General features: G+C 36.2%; 1 protein-coding gene across 1 annotated transcript in view; it reads right to left on the reverse strand.

The window, feature by feature from the left end:
* Positions 1-19,404, reverse strand: part of GRIK2 (glutamate ionotropic receptor kainate type subunit 2) — a 355,719-nt gene that overhangs the window by 222,942 nt on the left and 113,373 nt on the right. The window contains exon 3 of the mRNA XM_030447048.1: positions 15,872-16,129. Coding sequence (XP_030302908.1) covers positions 15,872-16,129 — 258 coding nt within the window. The remainder of the gene's footprint in view (positions 1-15,871; positions 16,130-19,404) is intronic.

The following is a 19,404-nucleotide window of genomic DNA, read 5'->3' on the forward strand; positions in this document are numbered from 1 at the left end:
GTAGTCCACCAGGCCACTCTCTGCAAGGAATATTTGTTCATCTCAAATCCATACTTAAAAAATAAATCCTTCCTGGCGCAAATTCAAGAGTTTCCAGCTTGCTAAGCTCTCATGGGAGCAATTTTAGAAAACAAAACTCCCACACTCACAAGAGCTGCCACCTCCCACACAGAGTCCCCCAGACACCTCACTCTGTGGTGTGGGGTGATACCATGAAGCTGTGTCAGGGTTGGCAAGAACTGCAGCCACAGTCAGCTTGTAGCTTCAGGCTACAGACACATCATGAAACCAAAAATCAGGTAGTGCTGAGCTCTCTCAGTTACTTCTGCTTTTATGTGACAGCACCAAAGTGTAAAGGGCTGAGAAGCACATTTCCTCATTCAGACATTAGTAGGAACTGAAAGTGAGCAAAGGCTTTCCAGGCCTGGATTATTCAAAGGCTGAAAGTTCCCTTCCACACTGTACCTGGCATTTGTGATGCAGTATTTGTGCTTATATATAAAGTGTGCAAAGAGCACACAGTAAAAACAACCAAAAGATTATTCCAAGCAAAACTGGCATAACCTGAAAAAACCACCAACAAGCAAATAAACAAATAGAGGAAGGCAGCCCTGCTCCCGCTCAAAAGTAAAAGGCACCGGGCAGCCACTCGGCTGGGAAACAACCTCTTGGAGGGAGGGATTTCCTTGCCCCAGTGCAGCCCGGAATGGCGGGTAAAGCCGTTACACCCGCAGACACCGTTAGAGGGCACCGCCTGAACCTGCTGCTGCCCCGCTCAGCTCCCAGGGGAAATGTCGGTGGACGGACTGCCTGTAACCCGCAGTGAAAACACACACGGTGTTTCCTTCCTCCCTAGAGCGGGGAAAGGCCTGCATTTAGGTAATTGCGTCCTTTTTTTCTCACTAACAAAATGAGTGATCTGAAGCTTGTGTTTAAAAGCAATTAATCAAAACCCCTGACTCTGGATTGCTTTGCCTTCGGTGTTTTCCAAACCATTAGGAGCACTTTTAATTTTCCCCCTCCTTCTTTTCTAGGTTAAATATCAAACGATGAGTTATTATTTTTAAGCAAAGAAAAAAAAAATAAGCGCTGAAAATTACAACCTTAAAGAATTAGGAAGGATATTGAGGTCCTGGAGCGGGTCCAAAGGAGGGCAACCAGGCTGGTGAAGGGACTCGAGCACAGACCCTATGAGGAGAGGCTGAGGGAGCTGGGGCTGTTCAGCCTGGAGAAGAGGAGGCTCAGGGGAGACCTCATCACTCTCTACAACTCCCTGAAAGGAGGGTGTAGCAAGGGGGGGGGGTTGGTCTCTTTTGCCAGACGACATTCAACAAGACAAGAGGGCATGGTCTTAAGTTGTGCCAGGGGAAGTTTGGGTTAGATATTAGAAAGAATTTCTTTACGGAGAGGGTGATCAAGCATTGGAATGGGCTACTCAGGGAAGTAGTGGATTCTCTATCCCTGGAGATATTTAAAAAGAGACTGGATGTGGCACTCAGTGCCATGGTCTAGCAACCGCAACGGTGGTTCAAGGGTTGGACTCGATGATCTCTGAGGTCCCTTCCAACCCAGCCAATTCTATGAGCTCCTATGAGTAAAATTGCACCACTTGGGCCCAGTTGTGAACTGGTTCCCAGCTCCTGGATGTCACTTCTCTTCCCCACTGCAATCTAACATCCTGGATTCTGCAGGAAGAGTAGGTGCAATGGCCCAAATAAGGTCCAGGGTATCAAATCATCACACAGATAAGGAATAACCAGGCAATCCAAATATGATATAATTAAATTCTGCCAAAATCCTTATAGTAAAAACCTGTATTTGGAGTTTGACTTTTCACAGCTGTAAAACATGATAGTTTTTAAGGCTTTTGCAGCAAAACTAGTACCATTCAATAACCAAGTGAGCTCTGCCTCAGTCTCTTTAACATACAATCCTGAATACATCAGGTGGAGTCAGACAAATTCAGTGTTTTGCTTTCATTTTTAGAGGTTGCCAGCATTTGTTCTGTGTTCTTATTTTTCCCAACACTGTTGTGGCTCATTTTCATGGTTGAGATTTTAGAGACTGAGGTAAGGCTGCTTCTTCCTTCTGTGTCCAGTTTGTGTGTGTGACACCATTTCTACCTTTCTGTCCTCTGTGCCCATGACTACGGACACCAAGATAGATTTAGGTCAAACAAGCCTGGAATATTTATACACTAACTCTTAATTTCTAAACTATTGTTAATCCAAAAGTAACTTCAGTTGCTGTTGTCTACTGTTGATAGTAGAGGAAATGTATGAGCTGGTTATTCATGATGAAAGTAAAGAGCTGACATGCACTGAGAAAGAAAGCATCTGAATCAGTAAGGGACAGTTTCAAAAGGACATGGTATGCAGCTTATCTATAGCTAATGAGAAAATGAGATACCAGAGCCTCCTTTGAAGGAAGAAACATAGTGTGACTATAAGGACAATGAAGGTAAGTACAAAACAAGTCATCTTGATTTTGAGGAGATATTTGTCAAAGCAAAAATACAGATTTCAGCTTAGAATATTTTTAAAGCAATTGATTTACAATATAAAATTAAGTGCAGCTCTGAGATTAAATGCTGAGCCCTCATTTTATCTACATGACAGAATCCCAGAGTAATTAAAACAAAACACATGAAAAAACCCAAAACACAAAAACCACCACACATTTGTGCAGGCAGGCTCCTAAAAACAATCTATTTTAGAACAGTGTAGAAATAATAACTGCATTTTGGGATGGGAATGTACTTCCTGCAGTTTCTTTCACCAGGGACACCTTTTTCCTGTCCCTTTAAACTCTCAATTCCTTCTTTTAGTAGCCACTGTGATAGAGTCTTACCTCTGAATGGCTGGGAAGAATGCAGTGTGAGTAACTCTTTTCAGAAGCTGCCATCAATTCATCTTTAAGGAGAATCCTGAAGGAGCAGTTTGTAAGCTCTCCAGCTGGCATCTTCCTCCAAAGAGATCAATCACATCACCTCCTCGACATGTTCAACTTCAACCAGTCCAGGAAGCAAGAGCCCCAAGTTTGTTTTAAAACCTGTGTCTCCAGCTCAGCAGTCTTGCGAGCCATTGCTATGCCACCTGGCCTGCTCATCAAACTATTTATCATTTCCCTTAATGCTGCCTTTGTGCTGTACAGGAAGAATGCAAGCAAATGCACTTTGCAATAGGATGAACACATGAACCTTTTTTCTGTACAGAAGAACACTAATGCTCTTTTAAAGGCTACTCCTATCTTTGGAATCTCAAAAACTTCAAAAAAATAATAACATATTGCTTTGTAGAGCTTCCAGAATAGTTAATCTATTTTCAGCAAGTTTTTTTCCTCTCACACCTCTCTCTCCTTTTCTCCATCCCTGACAGCTTCCTGCCCAGTTTTTCTGGTTGTATGTCAGAAAATATCATTGTGTACTGGGCTTTGAAAGGAGTACGGGTAGAAGGAAGGAGAATGCCAGTTCATTGGGAATTGACAGAATGCTTCACATGAACCAAAACATTTCACTGCAATAAAATGATTCACAGCTATTGAACATCCTGAACAGATTACCCATGAACTTTCAAGATGAGTTTTATGATCCTCAAACTTTACTTAAAAATACCAATAGTGAAAGGATTAAAAAGAGAAACGATGAAACTTTACTTACTTGCAGGGCTACCTGAATAGTGGACTGTTCTGTGTTCTTTGGATGTAATAGGATAATACAGAAAAAATAAGCCACTAAGAAAAATAGGAAATAGAGTTGAAGAGAAGATATAACTTGATGGATCTTTCTTACTTATTCATAATTTGCCTTTTTACTACATTGAGATCATTTCACCCAATTCTGGAAGTGTAAAGCATCCTTACATTGTTGCCTATTATATTTAAAACCATTTAAATAAACCACTAATGCTGTGAAGTGTCTTTAATGGAGAAGGAGCTTTAAGATACATAATCCAGAAAAATACTATCTACTTACTATAAACAAAATTAATACATCTCCTTAATACCAGCTTTGCAGTTCAACAGTCTAGAAGGAATTTTCTGTCTTGTGGTTGAAGCATCAGAGATTAATCATATCAGTCATAATCACATACGGTACATACGTATGTGTGTGTAAGAATTAAAGCTATTACTTATTAGAGCTTTTTATGCCTCTTGCAATCTGCAATATTAAAAATGCACTACTATTAGTGGAGATTACATTAAGAGTTGAAAGATATCTAGTGTTGACTTAAATTATTTTTCTGTTTAATCTTGACAGTACTATATCAGTAAAAAGAAGGAAAAGTTTCTGGTACCTGACTCCAGTAGTAGTTCTAGTAGTTTTGCCAAATTGAATTCTATTTACCAAGCTCTCTGTCAAGAAATATAGTTACTCTGTTTAGAACAACTCCAGCTGAAAGCTGAAAAATAGATTCATTAGGGCAAGCCAAGATATATCACTCATCCATGATAATAATAGTATTTGCCAGAATAAACTCTGAAGGTCTATTTGCATGACAAAATTTCCTTCTTGGGGGAAAGAGTGTAGCTATATAGAGGCCTATAATTTCAAGATACCTGCAGCTATGTACTTATCCCCTTACCAAAGCATACAGTAGTTACCTACTGTTCCAACTGTGTCGTTACCACAACTCTTCTTCAGAGTTGCTGAAAAACCATAAATCAGAACACTCTTAGACTTTGTTGACATGTTCTATCATATCTTGATGTATTCATTTTAAGCTTCACTCTCCCCTGATGTGACCTTTCAACTATACACACTTAAAGTGCTTCAAAACTAGCAGTTTATGTTGTTAGAAAAAATAATTTTATCATCAAGTTGGGATTAATTTGGGGGGGAGGGCTTGTGTGGTTTTGTTTGTTTGTTGTCATTTTTTGTTTTGCTATTTTTTGGTTTTGTTGGAGGATGTGTGTTTAGAGAAAATAAATTTCTCTTGAGCATCTTTAGGTTATCACTAAAATAACCTTCAGTCTGAAAAAACAGTTCTGGGTCACGGAGTACAATAGGACAAATAAAAGTTACATTATTTCCAACTGAAGATATTTTTCAAAAACTGACTTAGATAGTAGCCATGCCAGTTATCAGAGAATCCTTTTCACTTAAGGTAACTACTTCTCCTTCTTGCATTTCTTTTCCCAAATCAGCATGTTCTCATAGTGCTTTTGCTCCAGATATAAAACTTAAACATAGAATAAGGGTACTGATGTCAGCCATTCATTTACTGACTTAATCATCTTCTAAAACAAGATTTCTAGGGCTGACAATTATGCCTCTCTCTAAGCCCTTCTGTAATTTCCTCTTCCCCTCATGCTGACATATCAGGGGGTGTGCAACTCTGTGTAACACAAAGCTGGACAATTTTTGCACAAGCTCTAATGCTCAATATTTAGTATACAACAAATATTTTAGGTGTTTATTTTCAGATTAAAGGCTTTAGAGTTTCCTTTATAAAAAATAAACTAATTCAAAGTTGAAGTGTGTGTAGGAAGAAGGGATATATTAAAATGTTTTTGATTCCAAAAATTATGCTGAGTTTTAAAAGCTCTGTGTTAGAGAGCTGACCTGCTTCGTTTTCACGTCCTCAGCTTTTGGATTCAACTGCATTCTCAAGTATAGTAATTAGTCCAGTCCCCTAACATCAGGTGATCCTTAGCTTATGTGAAAAGATGGACCTGACTCAAGACCTTTCACCTTTATCTGTAGCATTCTTACCTATTTTGGTTTAATGTAAGCTCAATAAACAGAGCCTACTTTGTTGGAGAACCTGTGATCAACAGTGATGCTACAATGGTATGAATATGGGTCAACAGACTGAAGGTACTTTTTTCATTTAGATCTGCACTTACACAAAACCTACTTAGGATAGGCAAACAGAGATGTTTACAGTTATGATCATAATTAATATTGAAGCTGAGATTACTAAAATGCTGTGCATAGGACACAGGAGAGGCTAGCCTTAGGGTTAAAAAATCTCTGAACGGGAAAACCAGGAGTCCAGGTTTAGCTCCACAATAAAAGGGATTTCCATTCTGATCCTGTTCATGTTACTTAATTTTTCAGTCTTGGGTCTTAGCAACTGAATATTTAAATCCATTTTACTGCTGTTTCAGCATAACCAGCTGTAATTGAAGTGCAAGGCAATAATCAGCTTTATTGTTTTCCTTAAATACGCCGAGTGAGCACGTCAGAGCACGAGCGTGAACATCTTTTTATAGTTAGTTTCAAATAGCCAATCCCAATTCAGCCTATTTCCAGTAACAATTCTTTTCTAATAATGGCTTTTCAGCACTGCAGTGAAAAAAAAAAGCCCTCTGCCCCATCCCACACAGTTCCACAAGAGGGAATCAATGTGCTGCTTAAGTTCAGAAAAGTTTTTTCATACCACCTGATTACTTATCAGCTGCAGCATACTGCAGCTTAAAAAAAGAAGGGAAAAAAAAAAAAGAACTTTACATAAAGAACTTTACATTTTTTCCCTCACCTAGTGTGGTGCATCTAGTGTGTGAAAATATAAGAACAAAACAATTTAGTATAATTGAAGAAAATGTTGAAAATTAAGAAGATCTTAAGCCTTTAATTTATATTAGATTTTCCATTTTAAGTGAGCTTTATCTTTAAAGCAGTGTGATGATGGTGACAGTAATTACAATTAACAGTCCTGGGCATTTCAAAAGAATTCTTGTAACAGTATGAAGCATGATCTCTCAAGTGGCTGACATCTACAAGCAGTGCAGTTTAATGAAGGTGAAGAGGGAAAAAAGAGATCTACTACAGTCAAAGGACAAAATAGCTTTTGTCAAAACTGTCAGAATCAATGATAAAAGAAGCAGTAAAACCAAGTTAGCAATTTCCAGCCATAGTATAAAAGTATCACTGTTGTATCAAACTACACAAAAAGAAATAAAAGCTAATATATACTAGAAACTGAAATGTACTTGGTTGGCAAAGAAGCACAAATGAACATTCTAAACTGGAATTTACACTAAATAAGAACATTTATTCTTGAAAACAAAAGCAGTAAATATTGCTTAAAAAGCTGAGACTGAAAGATTAACAAAAAAGCTGACATCTCAAGTATATTTTACAGTGTTCTACCAATGAGAGGGCAAAATATGTAATCTGAAGTGAGCATACTTGAGTAGTCAAGTTTAGATAAATCTGAGTAAGACAGCTAGCTAAATTAATTTTTAATTTCCAAACTGCAAAAAGTCTAATAGTTTAAAAATTAAATTTTTACTTCATATCATTTTCCTTACAGCTGGTATTTTGATGTAGCACCAGAAAAATATTTCTGAACCTCACTTGAACAAAAGATACAATAAATTTCTTATAAAAAGAGTACACTTAGCTAAGCAACCAGCTACATCCAAATACCACAGCTAGGCTTAGCACATAACAACTAATCGTATTTTCACAGGGAGGTTGTGGAGTCTCCTTCACTGGAGACATTCAAAACCTGTCTGAACACGTTCCTATGTGATGTACTCTAGGTGGCCCTGCTCTGGCAGGGGGGGTTGGACTAGATGATCTTTCGAGGTCCCTTCCAACCCCTAGGATTCTGTGATTCTGTGATTCTGTGTGATATTGCTGCAGACAGCACTAAAAACACTCTGTACTTAAATCATACTATGGAATATGTAATCTGTCTGCAAAATATTTCTTCATTCTCCAAAAACAGATCAAAACTATTAGTGCTATTATTACAATTCTACCAGATCTGTTATTGAGGAAGGCTTGTCTTTAAGATGATCCAATAAAAGTGTGGACTTTTTGACAAAACTGCAACCTCTGACTCAGTGACTGAAAAAATGTGGAACAGTTCTGCCTGCCATTCCAGCTGATATGCATGGGAAGCCTCAAGTCTGTTTTGTTCCCCATGGTGAATATACTGCTCTTTCAGCTATTCATTCCATTAAATAACACAAATTAACTGGTTATTAGTTGATAATGCACAAATTCAAAATAAAATAAAAAAAAAAAAACAAAACAGCATTTAATATGCTGTGCTAAGCCATCTCATTCCACTTCTGTCCTTGATTTATGTACGATTTTGTTTATTTGCAGAAAGGATGTCCACAGAGCCCTTAAAGAAAAAAATAGTACTGTTAATTCTACAACTGCTTGGTAGAACCTGAAATCATATTTTCTTGAGTACTTTAACTTCTTATCTTATCATCTGAATATGTAATTTCTATAGTCTTCATACCAGAAAATGAACCTTTTAAGTATATATTTTAAGTTTTGCAATAAGCCATAGCAAATCTACTTACTCCTTATTGCTCTTTTTCACATCCACTTCACAAGAGTTGCACAAGTCGCCTATTTTTCTAATTTGCATGTTAAGAATGTCACCTTGAACACTGTGACTTTCTTAACTCAATATTTATCAAATCTACTGTGTTTTCCTTACCCACAAGGCATGTCCATCTGTCAAAGGCAGAAGTTTTATGTTGTTTGCTCTTGATAAAGCAAACTTGACAGTTACTCATCACTTTGAGGCTTTTCAAGTATTTACAAGTAAATTGTTTATTCTTCCAAGAATAGAAATTCAGCTAACTAATAAATTAAAATAAACAAACAAAAAACAACAAAACCAACCAACAAAAAAAACCCAAAATCATAAGAACAAAAACAAGCACCAAAAAACCCTCATACTACTACACTTCATTCTGCTCAATTTTAAGCAGGTTCCAAGTTTGGAAAGTAGTTACTAGGAACAGGTGGATGATTTAGGTGTTAAGTGAACTTTAGGAACTATATAGATAAATGTACTTCAAAATCTGGACAAATAGCTAACTTGTGATAAATCTGAGTTCATTTATCTTTTCCAGACTTGGAGACTTTTGTCAATTATCTATGAGTTCTCAAAGCATAATTAATAACAGAACTGTAATTTCTTCATTTTAAAGTTTTTCAAACGTCTCTTACTCATGTGATTTGAAAACTCAGGTCCTTTGACGACTGTTGCTTTGTTTTTTTTAATTTCAGTGTTATTTAAGAAATCAACAGATCTCAGTCTTCTTTGTTTTAGACTGCAATTAATTCTGTTGGCAGAAATTCTAGTTTTAATGACATTAACTTTCTTGAATTCTTGAATTCAGTATATTTTTCTCTTCTGCACTTCCCCAATAATAAACCATTATTTTCCATTCCCAGGCATTGAGTCATTATCAGAAGTATTACAAAAACATTTCATACAAGGGCATCCAGTATTTTCATTCTTGAAAAAGTCAACATACATTATAACATCTTTATAAGAATATTCTAAGAAATGGATGCTTCTGTACTTCTTTGCCCATTAAACACCTAGTTTGAGACTTTTTTATTATTATTATTTTTTAAACTATGCCTTTGGTTAGTTATACAAGATTAGTTATACCAGTTAGTTATACTGTTGCTCCCAGCAGATGTCTCCTACTGTATCGTGGACCAAGCACCTCCGATTACCTTTAGGAAATGTCTCCCTGTTTCTGCCTCTCATCTAGCCTTGTACAAGTTTTATCCTTCTCTATCAAAAGTTCCAACCTGAAATATATTGTACTTTAGGATAGCCATGCCAGTTTGTTTCTATTACAGATCACCAAGGCTGAAGCCTTGTCTGCTAAACTCAGGTGAAATGCAGTTATTGTATCACTTGTCAACTGTCCAAATAGAGCATTCTCAACTTATTTCATTCCTTCGCTCTCATTTGCTAAGAACAGACCTTAGATATACAGATGTGTTTATAAATGAGAAGAACTTTTAACATAAAGTGAGATGTTGCTTAATTCATTTACAGAAAACAGAAATGAGAAGGCCTTTTCAGACCATCTCATTTCCTATCCTCCTCAGTCACCTATTCTCTATCGTTTCTTGAACACCTTTTCTTATCTTTATAGTGCACTATATATATTCTTTATGAGAAATTTTAGCCCAGATTTTTTAATCACTTACAAGCCTTTTTTCTTTAATCCTTTAGCAATGTTGCCCACCTCCCATCACCCCACACTATTTTACCCCCAAGATATTTATGTCCTCCTGGTATTAGTGATATTAATTGAAAAGGTAAGTATCTTATTTTTAACAGTAGTAGCATTATGGGAAAAAAAGTAAAAAGCCCAACGAGCCACTAGAAAGCACACACAAGATGGAAGATATCTGGAAATATGATATATGAAATATAGAATAGTTGGAAGGGACCTACAACAATAATCTAGTCCAACTGCCTGACCATTATCATGACTGAACAAAAGTCAAAGTATGTTGCTAAGGGCATTATTGGAATGCCTCTTAAACATTAGCAGCCTTGGAGCATCAGCCATCTCTCTAGCAAACCTGTTCCAGTGTTTGACCACTGTCTTGGTAGAGAAATGCTTCCTAATGTTCAGTCTAAACCTCCCTTCTTTGAACCACTTGGTTTTGAACCCTTGCCAGCCATCCTACCCCTGAATATCAAAGAGAAGAGACCTCTTTCTCTCTGCTCCCTCTCCTCAGGATGCTACAGAGAGCAGTGAGGTCACCCCTCAGCCTCCTGTTCTCCAAACTCGGCAGACTGTGTCCTCAGCCACTCCTCAAAGGGCATCATGTCTTCCAGTCTTGCCACCAGCTTTGTTGCTCTTCTCTGGACCTTAACATTATTTTTTAAGTGCCTTAACATTGTTTTTAAAATCTGGGGGCCAGAGCTGCACACAATACTCAAAGTGAGGCCACAGCAACTCTAAATACAGAGGAATATAATAATGTGAATTTTAATATTGGCCCCTCAAAAGAAACTACAGTTTTATTTACAAATCCATGCTACCTGTAGCATACAGTAAAAATAGCAATGTTTGAAGTAATGCACAGGGTTAAACTCTGAAGACCAACATAGAACATTTTTATTTCTGAAGTAATTTTTTTTCAGCTTTTACTTTGGCTTCTGTTCATCTTTGCAACAGATTTTTGGTGTTTATATTCATTCACCCAAGACCAAAACAAATGTTAATTAAGAAAAAAACCCAGAACCCTGTTTATATCAACTTGATCTGCATAAAGCATTAATTGGCAATACAAACGCCACTATAAATTAAAGACCCCAGCATCTCACTGTTCATGTGTTCTTTGTTTTGGAATTCTTTGAGATTCACAAACTTATTTAGAATTTGTCTAGTCTGTTTTCTTTAGCACAGAGATCAGAATATGAGCTTGAAATTAAGTTACTGTTTTCATATGATTAGGACGTGCAGCTGATGAACATACTGCCATTTTTCCACTTTTCTTTTTTAAAGGCAATCGATTGTAGCAAATCTGTAAATCCAAAAGGACTTAATTAGTATCCGGGGATGGTTTAATTATATTTAGTTAACAAAGAGACCATAAATTACTTAAAAGAAAAAATCGAACCTAACTAACCTCATTACATCCTGCTGGGTTTTTTATTCAAATGGGAAATTCTAGTTAAAAGGAGTATACTTTGCCATTTAGAATGATCACAGGAATAGTTAGCTTCAGACTAGCAAAAAAAGTATTCTAGAGCCACATTCCAATTTTTTTCTCTACAAAGAATGGATTACTTAAAAAAAAAATCTTGAGGGCTAAAATAAAGTAAGAAACTAAAGCATAAAAGAAAACAGAAAGTAACTATTGTTTGGTAAAAAAACCAGAAAGGCAGGTGGAGGAGCTTTCAAACAGATTCACAGGAAAAATGCATTTTTTCTTCACTGAAAGAAATATATAATATTATATATAATATTAAAACCTTTACTCATCCTATGTTCATTTTAACTTCTATTACCTTATCTTCACTGTAACCAACTGAATCTCTTCTTAGTAAAACAAGGTTGAATTAACCTTTCTAGTTTATTCATCTACTGCATCCTATTTGTAGAGCCTTGATTTCCTTATTATGCAATGTTCAACCTGATCTTTGCTCTCGCACGTGTTATTGATCATAATCCTTTAGAACCATCTCTGTCCCTATGTCAGCATGACACAACCTCAATTTTCTCCTCTAAGTTATCCTGCTTTCCTCATTCCAGGTTCAGGAACCCTGGCCTGATTTCCTATAAAATAGGAGCATGGGGGATTGCCTATGATCAGACACAACGGTGCTGTCAAGAGGCAGTTGTAGCCTGCACTTGAACTATCATTCTCCAAGGCATCCCTGGGAATGCAGCTAGAGTTATCATGGGTTTTCACTGATTGTAGAATGTCAAATAACCACACAGTTCTTCCCACTTGTGTTTAATCAAGGAGATCCATCCCATACTGAAGGAATTAAGACCTCAGGCACAGCTGTTATTAGAATGCTTTACTTCTCTTTATTAGAGAAATAAAACAATTTCTTAGAGCATTCATAAAATGGAGCCCTAACAATGATGATATAAAGACATATTGCATTGTGGTTTGTTTGTTTTAAAAATCACACATTTTCTCAGAATGTACCTACAATCTTATAGGATGTTGGCATCTGGGCAACTCCCCTTAATTTATCTTGACAAGCATCCAGACAAAATTTATTCACGTTTTCTACCTTTTCTTCCTGTCTACAATAAAATTCTCTACAATGATCTCCCCTTTTACCCATATTTGTAAAGCAAAAAACAGACAAACTAAATTTGTCACCCAATAAATTTATTTTTGCCAATTTACACTTTTTTTTAAATCACTGTAACTGCTGTACCAACATACGATTGTCTTGACCAGCTTGTAATCTGGGCCATTAGATAAAGAAAATCCATAACACTAAAATTATCATAAAATAAGACATGCATTATCATCCTTCACAGCTTCTCAGTAAAGGAGAGTAAAAAGTGGGTGATTACAAGGGAAATAAAGGATGGGGAAATAAGAATTATATCTGTCTTACTCTCAGGAATCACTGACCAAATGAAAGAAACAGATAAAAACTGTGATAATTGTCTTGTCCTTAGTGATAAATGTCTTGGTTCCCACTATACAAGAAAGATGTGGACAGGCTGGAGAGGGTCCAGAGAAGGGGAACAAAGATGATCAAGGGACTACGAAGCCTGCTGTATGAGCAAAGGCTGAGAGAACTAGATTTTTATAGCCTGGAGAAAAGAAGGCTTAGGGAGACCTTACTGCTGTGGTCTGGTGCTTAAAGAGTGGCTACAAAGTTGGAGACTCCCCTTTTACAAGAAGTCACATGGAGAAGGCAAGAGACAGTAGGTGCAAATTACTCCTAGGGCACCCCAGTTGGACACCAGAAGAAAATTTTTCACTATAAGAACAGTCAGAGATTGTAATAATCTCTCTGGGAAAGTGGCAGATTCCTCAGTACTGGAGACTTTTAAGACTCATTTTCATAGGGTGCTGGGCCATCTCATATAAACTGTGTTCTTACCTAGAAATTTGGACAAGAAGGTTCTTGAGATCCCTTCCAGCCTGACATTCCATGATTCTATGATTTGTTGCCTTCGCTTTAATGTCTTTACAATTAAATCTTAAATGGCACAAGGATTTTTACAACACAGTTTCTAAATATTAGCTGAAATTATAATATTCAGCTTTAGCACTAGATTCAGAACTAAGTATCTTATCACAGTTCATCAGCTGAAGTAATTACGTCCTTTCAAAAGTTTCCAAAAGCCCTTGCCTCAAAAGAGACCTGTTTTCAGTTGAGCTCTAACTATTCAACTACTTAAGACTTACAGTTTCTCACATCTAAGACTTGTTCCCATATATACTTCAAAGGCAAATTATTCTATGGACTTCCCAGCAGTGTGTGCTGCTTTTGAAGTCTTAAAGTTATCCATAGATGTTACCAACAAAGAGAAACCAACAGTCTTAAAGAAAAAGAAGAAAAGGAAAAAAAAGAATTTAAATTTATTTACAATGACTGCTACAAATGAGAGAGGATTGGCTTTTTAAATAGTTGATTTTTTCTGTTTCTTTAGACAGCAACAGATTTCAAGGAGAGAACAAGATGTAGCTGGGATTACTGTTTATCAGAAGGAACAATCAGTATCCTAGTGTGAAGAAGGGTCTGGCCACTCCATAAAGAAATATAAATTTAAAATTAATATCCTTAAATAATTCTTCATGTTTTTACAATAAACTAAATACCTGAATATCCTTATTCATTCTCAAGCTCATGTTCTTGTTTTCTTTTAAATGTTTACAGTAGTCACAGGTAAATCGAGTAGGCTACAAAATACACAAGAAAAACTTTCTATCTTAATTGCTATTTCAACTAACACTGAATTCAAAACATACTTCATTAAAAACATCAATTCTAGCATGGCTGTTAACAACATATCTTTCAGAAAGCATAGAGTTTAGAAAGCCATTAAGCATTAAATATTCCTTTAGAGCTTTTTTTTACAGGGGGATTGTTTTTTTTGTTGGTTTGTTTTTTTGTTTTGTTGTTGTTTTGGTTTGTGGGGGTTCTTGATGGGGGAGGAGAAAGTCACTTGAAAATATTATGAAAAATGGTTTCAAAGTATAAAATCATGACTTTTCTAACTGAAAGGCCTGTTGTAAAAAGTAACCTGTTTATTGTAAAAATAGTACCCAAACAATTTAAATCAAAGTGAAATATTTCAAATCTATGTAAGCTTAAGACTATTAACTGTTCCACTGAACCATAAATTACTTTTTCAATCATTTGATTAAAATTTGAGGCTTTTTTCCCCCTTCCTGTTTTATTTCAGAACAATAATTTAAAAAAAATACCAAAACTATTCTTTCCCCTAAGTTTGTAAAGCTAAACATGAAATCAGAAGTTTGTTTATCTGAGACTTCTGGTGACATCAACAAAGCTTTAGAGAAGCAGACTTTAAACTTCACTGACTTGTGCTTTTTAAAAGAAAATACTAGCTACAAAGAATTTTATGCACTGCCATCTCTGTTCCCTTCTTATTTTTGATAGCTATACACATATCTTACTTGAACTTAAAAAGTAAGCAGGTGTTCTGTCCTGCTGTAACTGCTGTTTATCTAGCAGACAATCCTCACTGCAGGTTTTCTCACATGTAACCCGTTGCTTCCTGATCTTATTTTTCTACTTGAGGTTTAGATGGATAGTAGCATTATGTAACAAGGGTATCAACAGTCTTCCAGTTCACTGAACCATGTGAAGGGTTTGAGCCTCACCACGCTCTTTTCTTGCCAGTGCTTTCAACCAGCATGAAAGTTAGCAACATTTCCAAGAGGGTTAAATATATGTCATCTGGCTGAGTACCCTCCTTTTATCTTTACAGTCAGATTTTCATCATGCCAAACTGTTAGCTCTGACCATCACCAGGTAGACCTCAAATAAAACATAAGTTTTTTAAATACTTTTCAAGGATGTCACTGTCAAGGCAAACAAGGACAAAACAAATTCCAGGGGAAAGGCAGCAAGCTCGTATACTTCTGCTGGAAAGTTCATTTTTAATTCACATAACCAGCCCCCAAACTCCCTTTGGTTTCAGTTCCTAGAAGCTAAAACCAGGGTTCCTTTTACAGTTCTGTCTGAAAAAGCAGATACTAAACTTCCAAATGAATATGATATCTGTTTTATAATCACTGATGCTTAAAGCAGCACTAGGGTTTAGGTCTTGTAGTTCACCAGGTGTACTAGTACACCCTTCCAGTTACCATATATTTCTTCAAAATTTAAGTTAAAAAAAAATTAAATTAAAAGATACAGCTGTTTGCAACTAAGACATGCAGATAGAGCACATCTGATTTATTGACAGCCGTGAGCTCAAACACACAGAATTTAACAACTGAAGCACACATATTTATGCTAATAAATCCACATTACTAGTTGTTGACTACTTTAACAATAGAAAGACTTTTACTTTAATTAAGATTTCTTAAATTAAGAAATATGAGTAGCTGTATCCCTCCACCCTCTTTTTGTACAGGCATAGAATATATCTGCATAGTGGAATCCTTTAGCCTTACCAGTGCTGTCATCATAAACAACAGTCACTGTTTTCCACTTGAAGAACTGCACAAGGTCAAGGATGGCACGGCTGAGTGAAGAGAAATCTGGATAGAGGCTGACATAGAAGGAGTCCTTGTTGTCTGACACCTGATGTTTCCAGCGGGTCTGGATATGTGGAACACCCAAAGCGTTGCAGATGGATTGCACAGCATTAGCCGAGGAGCTGTGGGATGGTCCAAAGATGGCAGCTACCCCAAGGGACAGCTGATCACAGGCTGGAAAGGAGACAGAAGTCTGTCAGTGGCGAGAGGAAAAAAGGCAGTGTGCCAGCAAGTATTGCAGAATTCATAATTAACAAAAGGCACTCAATGAAATACAACTTCATTGCTGATGGGGCTCCCTTCTTGTGTAACACACACAGATTTCAATTTAAGAATACATTTTTAAGCTTTCACTATGCAGGGATGAATATCAACACTTACCATTAAAACAGTGCTCAGCTATGTTTAATAAACCCTTCTGCATCAGTGGAAGTCACAAAGGCCAGCAATTGTCTATCTTTTAGAAAGCAATGACAAGAGAAAAGATTTATGCTCAGCTGCATCTTACAATTGGAAAAGGCCCATATGGGACAATATTCTAAGCTAGCCTGTTTCACTGTTAACATCTTCCTCAATCAATCAACACTGTTTCTACCACAGTCCTAATTACTCAGAAATTGTATGTGATAAGTAGATGCTACGTAAGCATCAGGAAAAGTATTAATTTCATTTAGATGGAATGTTTAATTTCTCTGTCTGAAAACTAAGTATGTTGACTGGTAAAATTTAGAGTTCAACATTTTCCCTTAAAGAAAATTAGATTGATACCTGTTAATGAAAACAATTCAGTGTCCCCTTTTAAACACTGGAAATATTTAAATACTGGAGGAATAGCTACACCTATATTAGTAGATAAAACTGGCCCTGAGAATCCTTGACTACTTCTGGATTCAAATGGCTTAGCTCTTTTCAATATAGGATGGCCCTGCCTAAACTGGTCATTAAAACTCTCCAGTCTTTATTTTCTTAGTGTATTAGTTTGGATATGCTATAATGAAGGCAGGAAAAATAGTCAATACTGCAGACCATGGTTTCAACCCATGCCCTGCTCCTGCTTAAATCATAACCTTAATGACTGAAGTTCTGAAAAACATCAGTGTTCTATGAAAATGTCTTATTTGGTAGGGATAAGTAATGAAATGTGTCTGCCTAATCCAATCTAAGTGTATTTGTATGATGTTTGATTAATTAAAGTTACATCAATGTTACTTACAGTTGAGTAAACAAGTAGAAATACATCTTGCTGCATTACTTTTCTCAGCAAATAAAAATTATTTGTTTCATTGAGCACATCCTTTTCAATGTGATTAAAATATTGTTAAGTCCTTCAAGTGCATTCCAGAAAATATGTTGACACTTCTTTTTATTACTGCAGAGAACTGGTGGTTTAAATGAACTTCTCATATACACACAGGATCGCCATTGCATTTCTGAGTGTAGGATCAGGGCCTAAATAACTAGCTTGACAAAAAAAAAAAAAAAGGAGGCAGCTAACATTGCCCTTCCTAAGAGTAATCAACAAGCTTTATGCAAATGTCAGTAAATGGGATCACTAACAGCAGCAATAGCTACCAGATGGCTTTTCAATGGGCTTTTTTTTTTCCTGTTTCTAAGATTTGAATAATGCAGTGCTTTCACATGTGATTTAATATGGTACAGGCTCTATCAGACACATACCAATTTTTGCAGTGCATAGAGTGATATTTTGTTTGTGTTTACATTATTCTTTGCTGAAACAGTATCTTGGAAATATTGACTTGCCTTCAGGTTGCTCTTTCATATAGTACTTTAAAAAATCCATTAACATTTAATCTATATTCAGCTTTAAAACTGTGTGTTACTAAGAGGTCTAAACAGGCTATTTTTGATTCAGAGCCTGCTTGCTCACTAATAGTCATAATCATGAACCACAAAATGAGTCAAACCTCATTGTTAAAACTCTGCTTTGGAGCCATCATAATAAAATGAACCATTTTGTGTTAACCTTTAGCCTTTGATTCTGAACTAAAGCACCTGTCAGCACAAATGTAGTTGGCTGTATTGTGAATTGATGAAGCAAAAAGCTATTAGCACTGGAAGATTACACAGATTTTGATACAGCCTGACCAGTTACAAAAAAAGAGCTGCATTCTTATCCAAGATGCAAGTGGTGACAATGAATACATACAAACTACTCAGCATATCCAATCAATGGCATGTTGCCATTCTAGCTTCAGCTATTGCAGTCCATCAAGAATTAGCAGCCTAATATTATGGCTAGTTTGCACTTTCAAGCAAAAACCAAGTAAGGAATAAAGGTTGTTGCACTGTGTCGGGAAAAACTTTAAGAATTAAGTATCAAATTTCTCAGCTCTCTACATCCTCCTTCAGGAATGGAGAGAAACTGTTCCATTAAATTTCATGTGCTAGAGTCAGGCAGCAGTTGAATTTGGAAAATGAGGAGGAAAGGAGAGAGGAGGGGCTAGAATTAAAGATCAGACCATTTATTCACTTAGCTGAGGCAGTAAAAGCAGTTCTCTCAGAACCTGCTTTAATCCATCATCCAAAATACCAAAATAACAACTCAAAAAATACTGTGTTGTTTGCCTCATTCTTCTTTCACACACTCTCCACTGCAAAGAAACCATCTTACTAGGCATAAATATTTAGCCCATAACATTTTTCATAAATCAAAGCATTTTACAATGACCAAACTGTATGTATTTCTGTAGAAATATGGATGCAGTGTATTTTCACACCTAACAACAGCAACCTGTATTAGAGTCATTTATTTGACAAATGAAGAGATGAAGCAGGTTAGCAAGATTAACTCTGTATGCTACAGCAAAAGAAAAATTTACAATTTGTAAACTGAATTTTAAAAACAGTATTATGCTCCACTTTTTAGACATACTTCATGTACATTCATCCTGACATATCCTGTCAGCATCCTGACCACCTTTTCCCTATGCAGCATTTCTAATGTGAGATCACATGGTTCTGTTCATCTTAGCCCAACATAACACAGAAAATCCTTTATTGTGGAAAGTTTTCAGTCTTCAGCTCTTGGGAGTGGCATGATGGGACACTTGGGCAGATTTAGGCTAGAAATCTGTCAGGAAAAATACAGGTTAACCTGTTTATTTCATCATTCCTACTTTCTTCATAGGAAATATATTCATATCAAATTATTTCTTCAATTTATTAAAAAAAAAAAAGTTTTTAAAGAGCATCTAATACAATGCAAAATCCAGTCCTGATGAGACCTGACACCATGCTTTGTATTTTTTTCTGTAAACATGTATTGAATGTGTTGGGGTTTGTGCTTTCTAAAATATACCAATGATGTGAGTAACACTTGCATCTGTTGTCATAGACTTCAATGTAAAGCTAGGTGAAAACATAAATTTTAAAATCTTTTATTTTCAAAAAAATTGAAGAAAAATGTTCAAAAATATTTTTAATTTTTC

Source organism: Calypte anna, chromosome 3, assembly GCF_003957555.1.
Source record: "Calypte anna isolate BGI_N300 chromosome 3, bCalAnn1_v1.p, whole genome shotgun sequence".
In the NCBI taxonomy this organism is placed as follows: domain Eukaryota; kingdom Metazoa; phylum Chordata; class Aves; order Apodiformes; family Trochilidae; genus Calypte; species Calypte anna.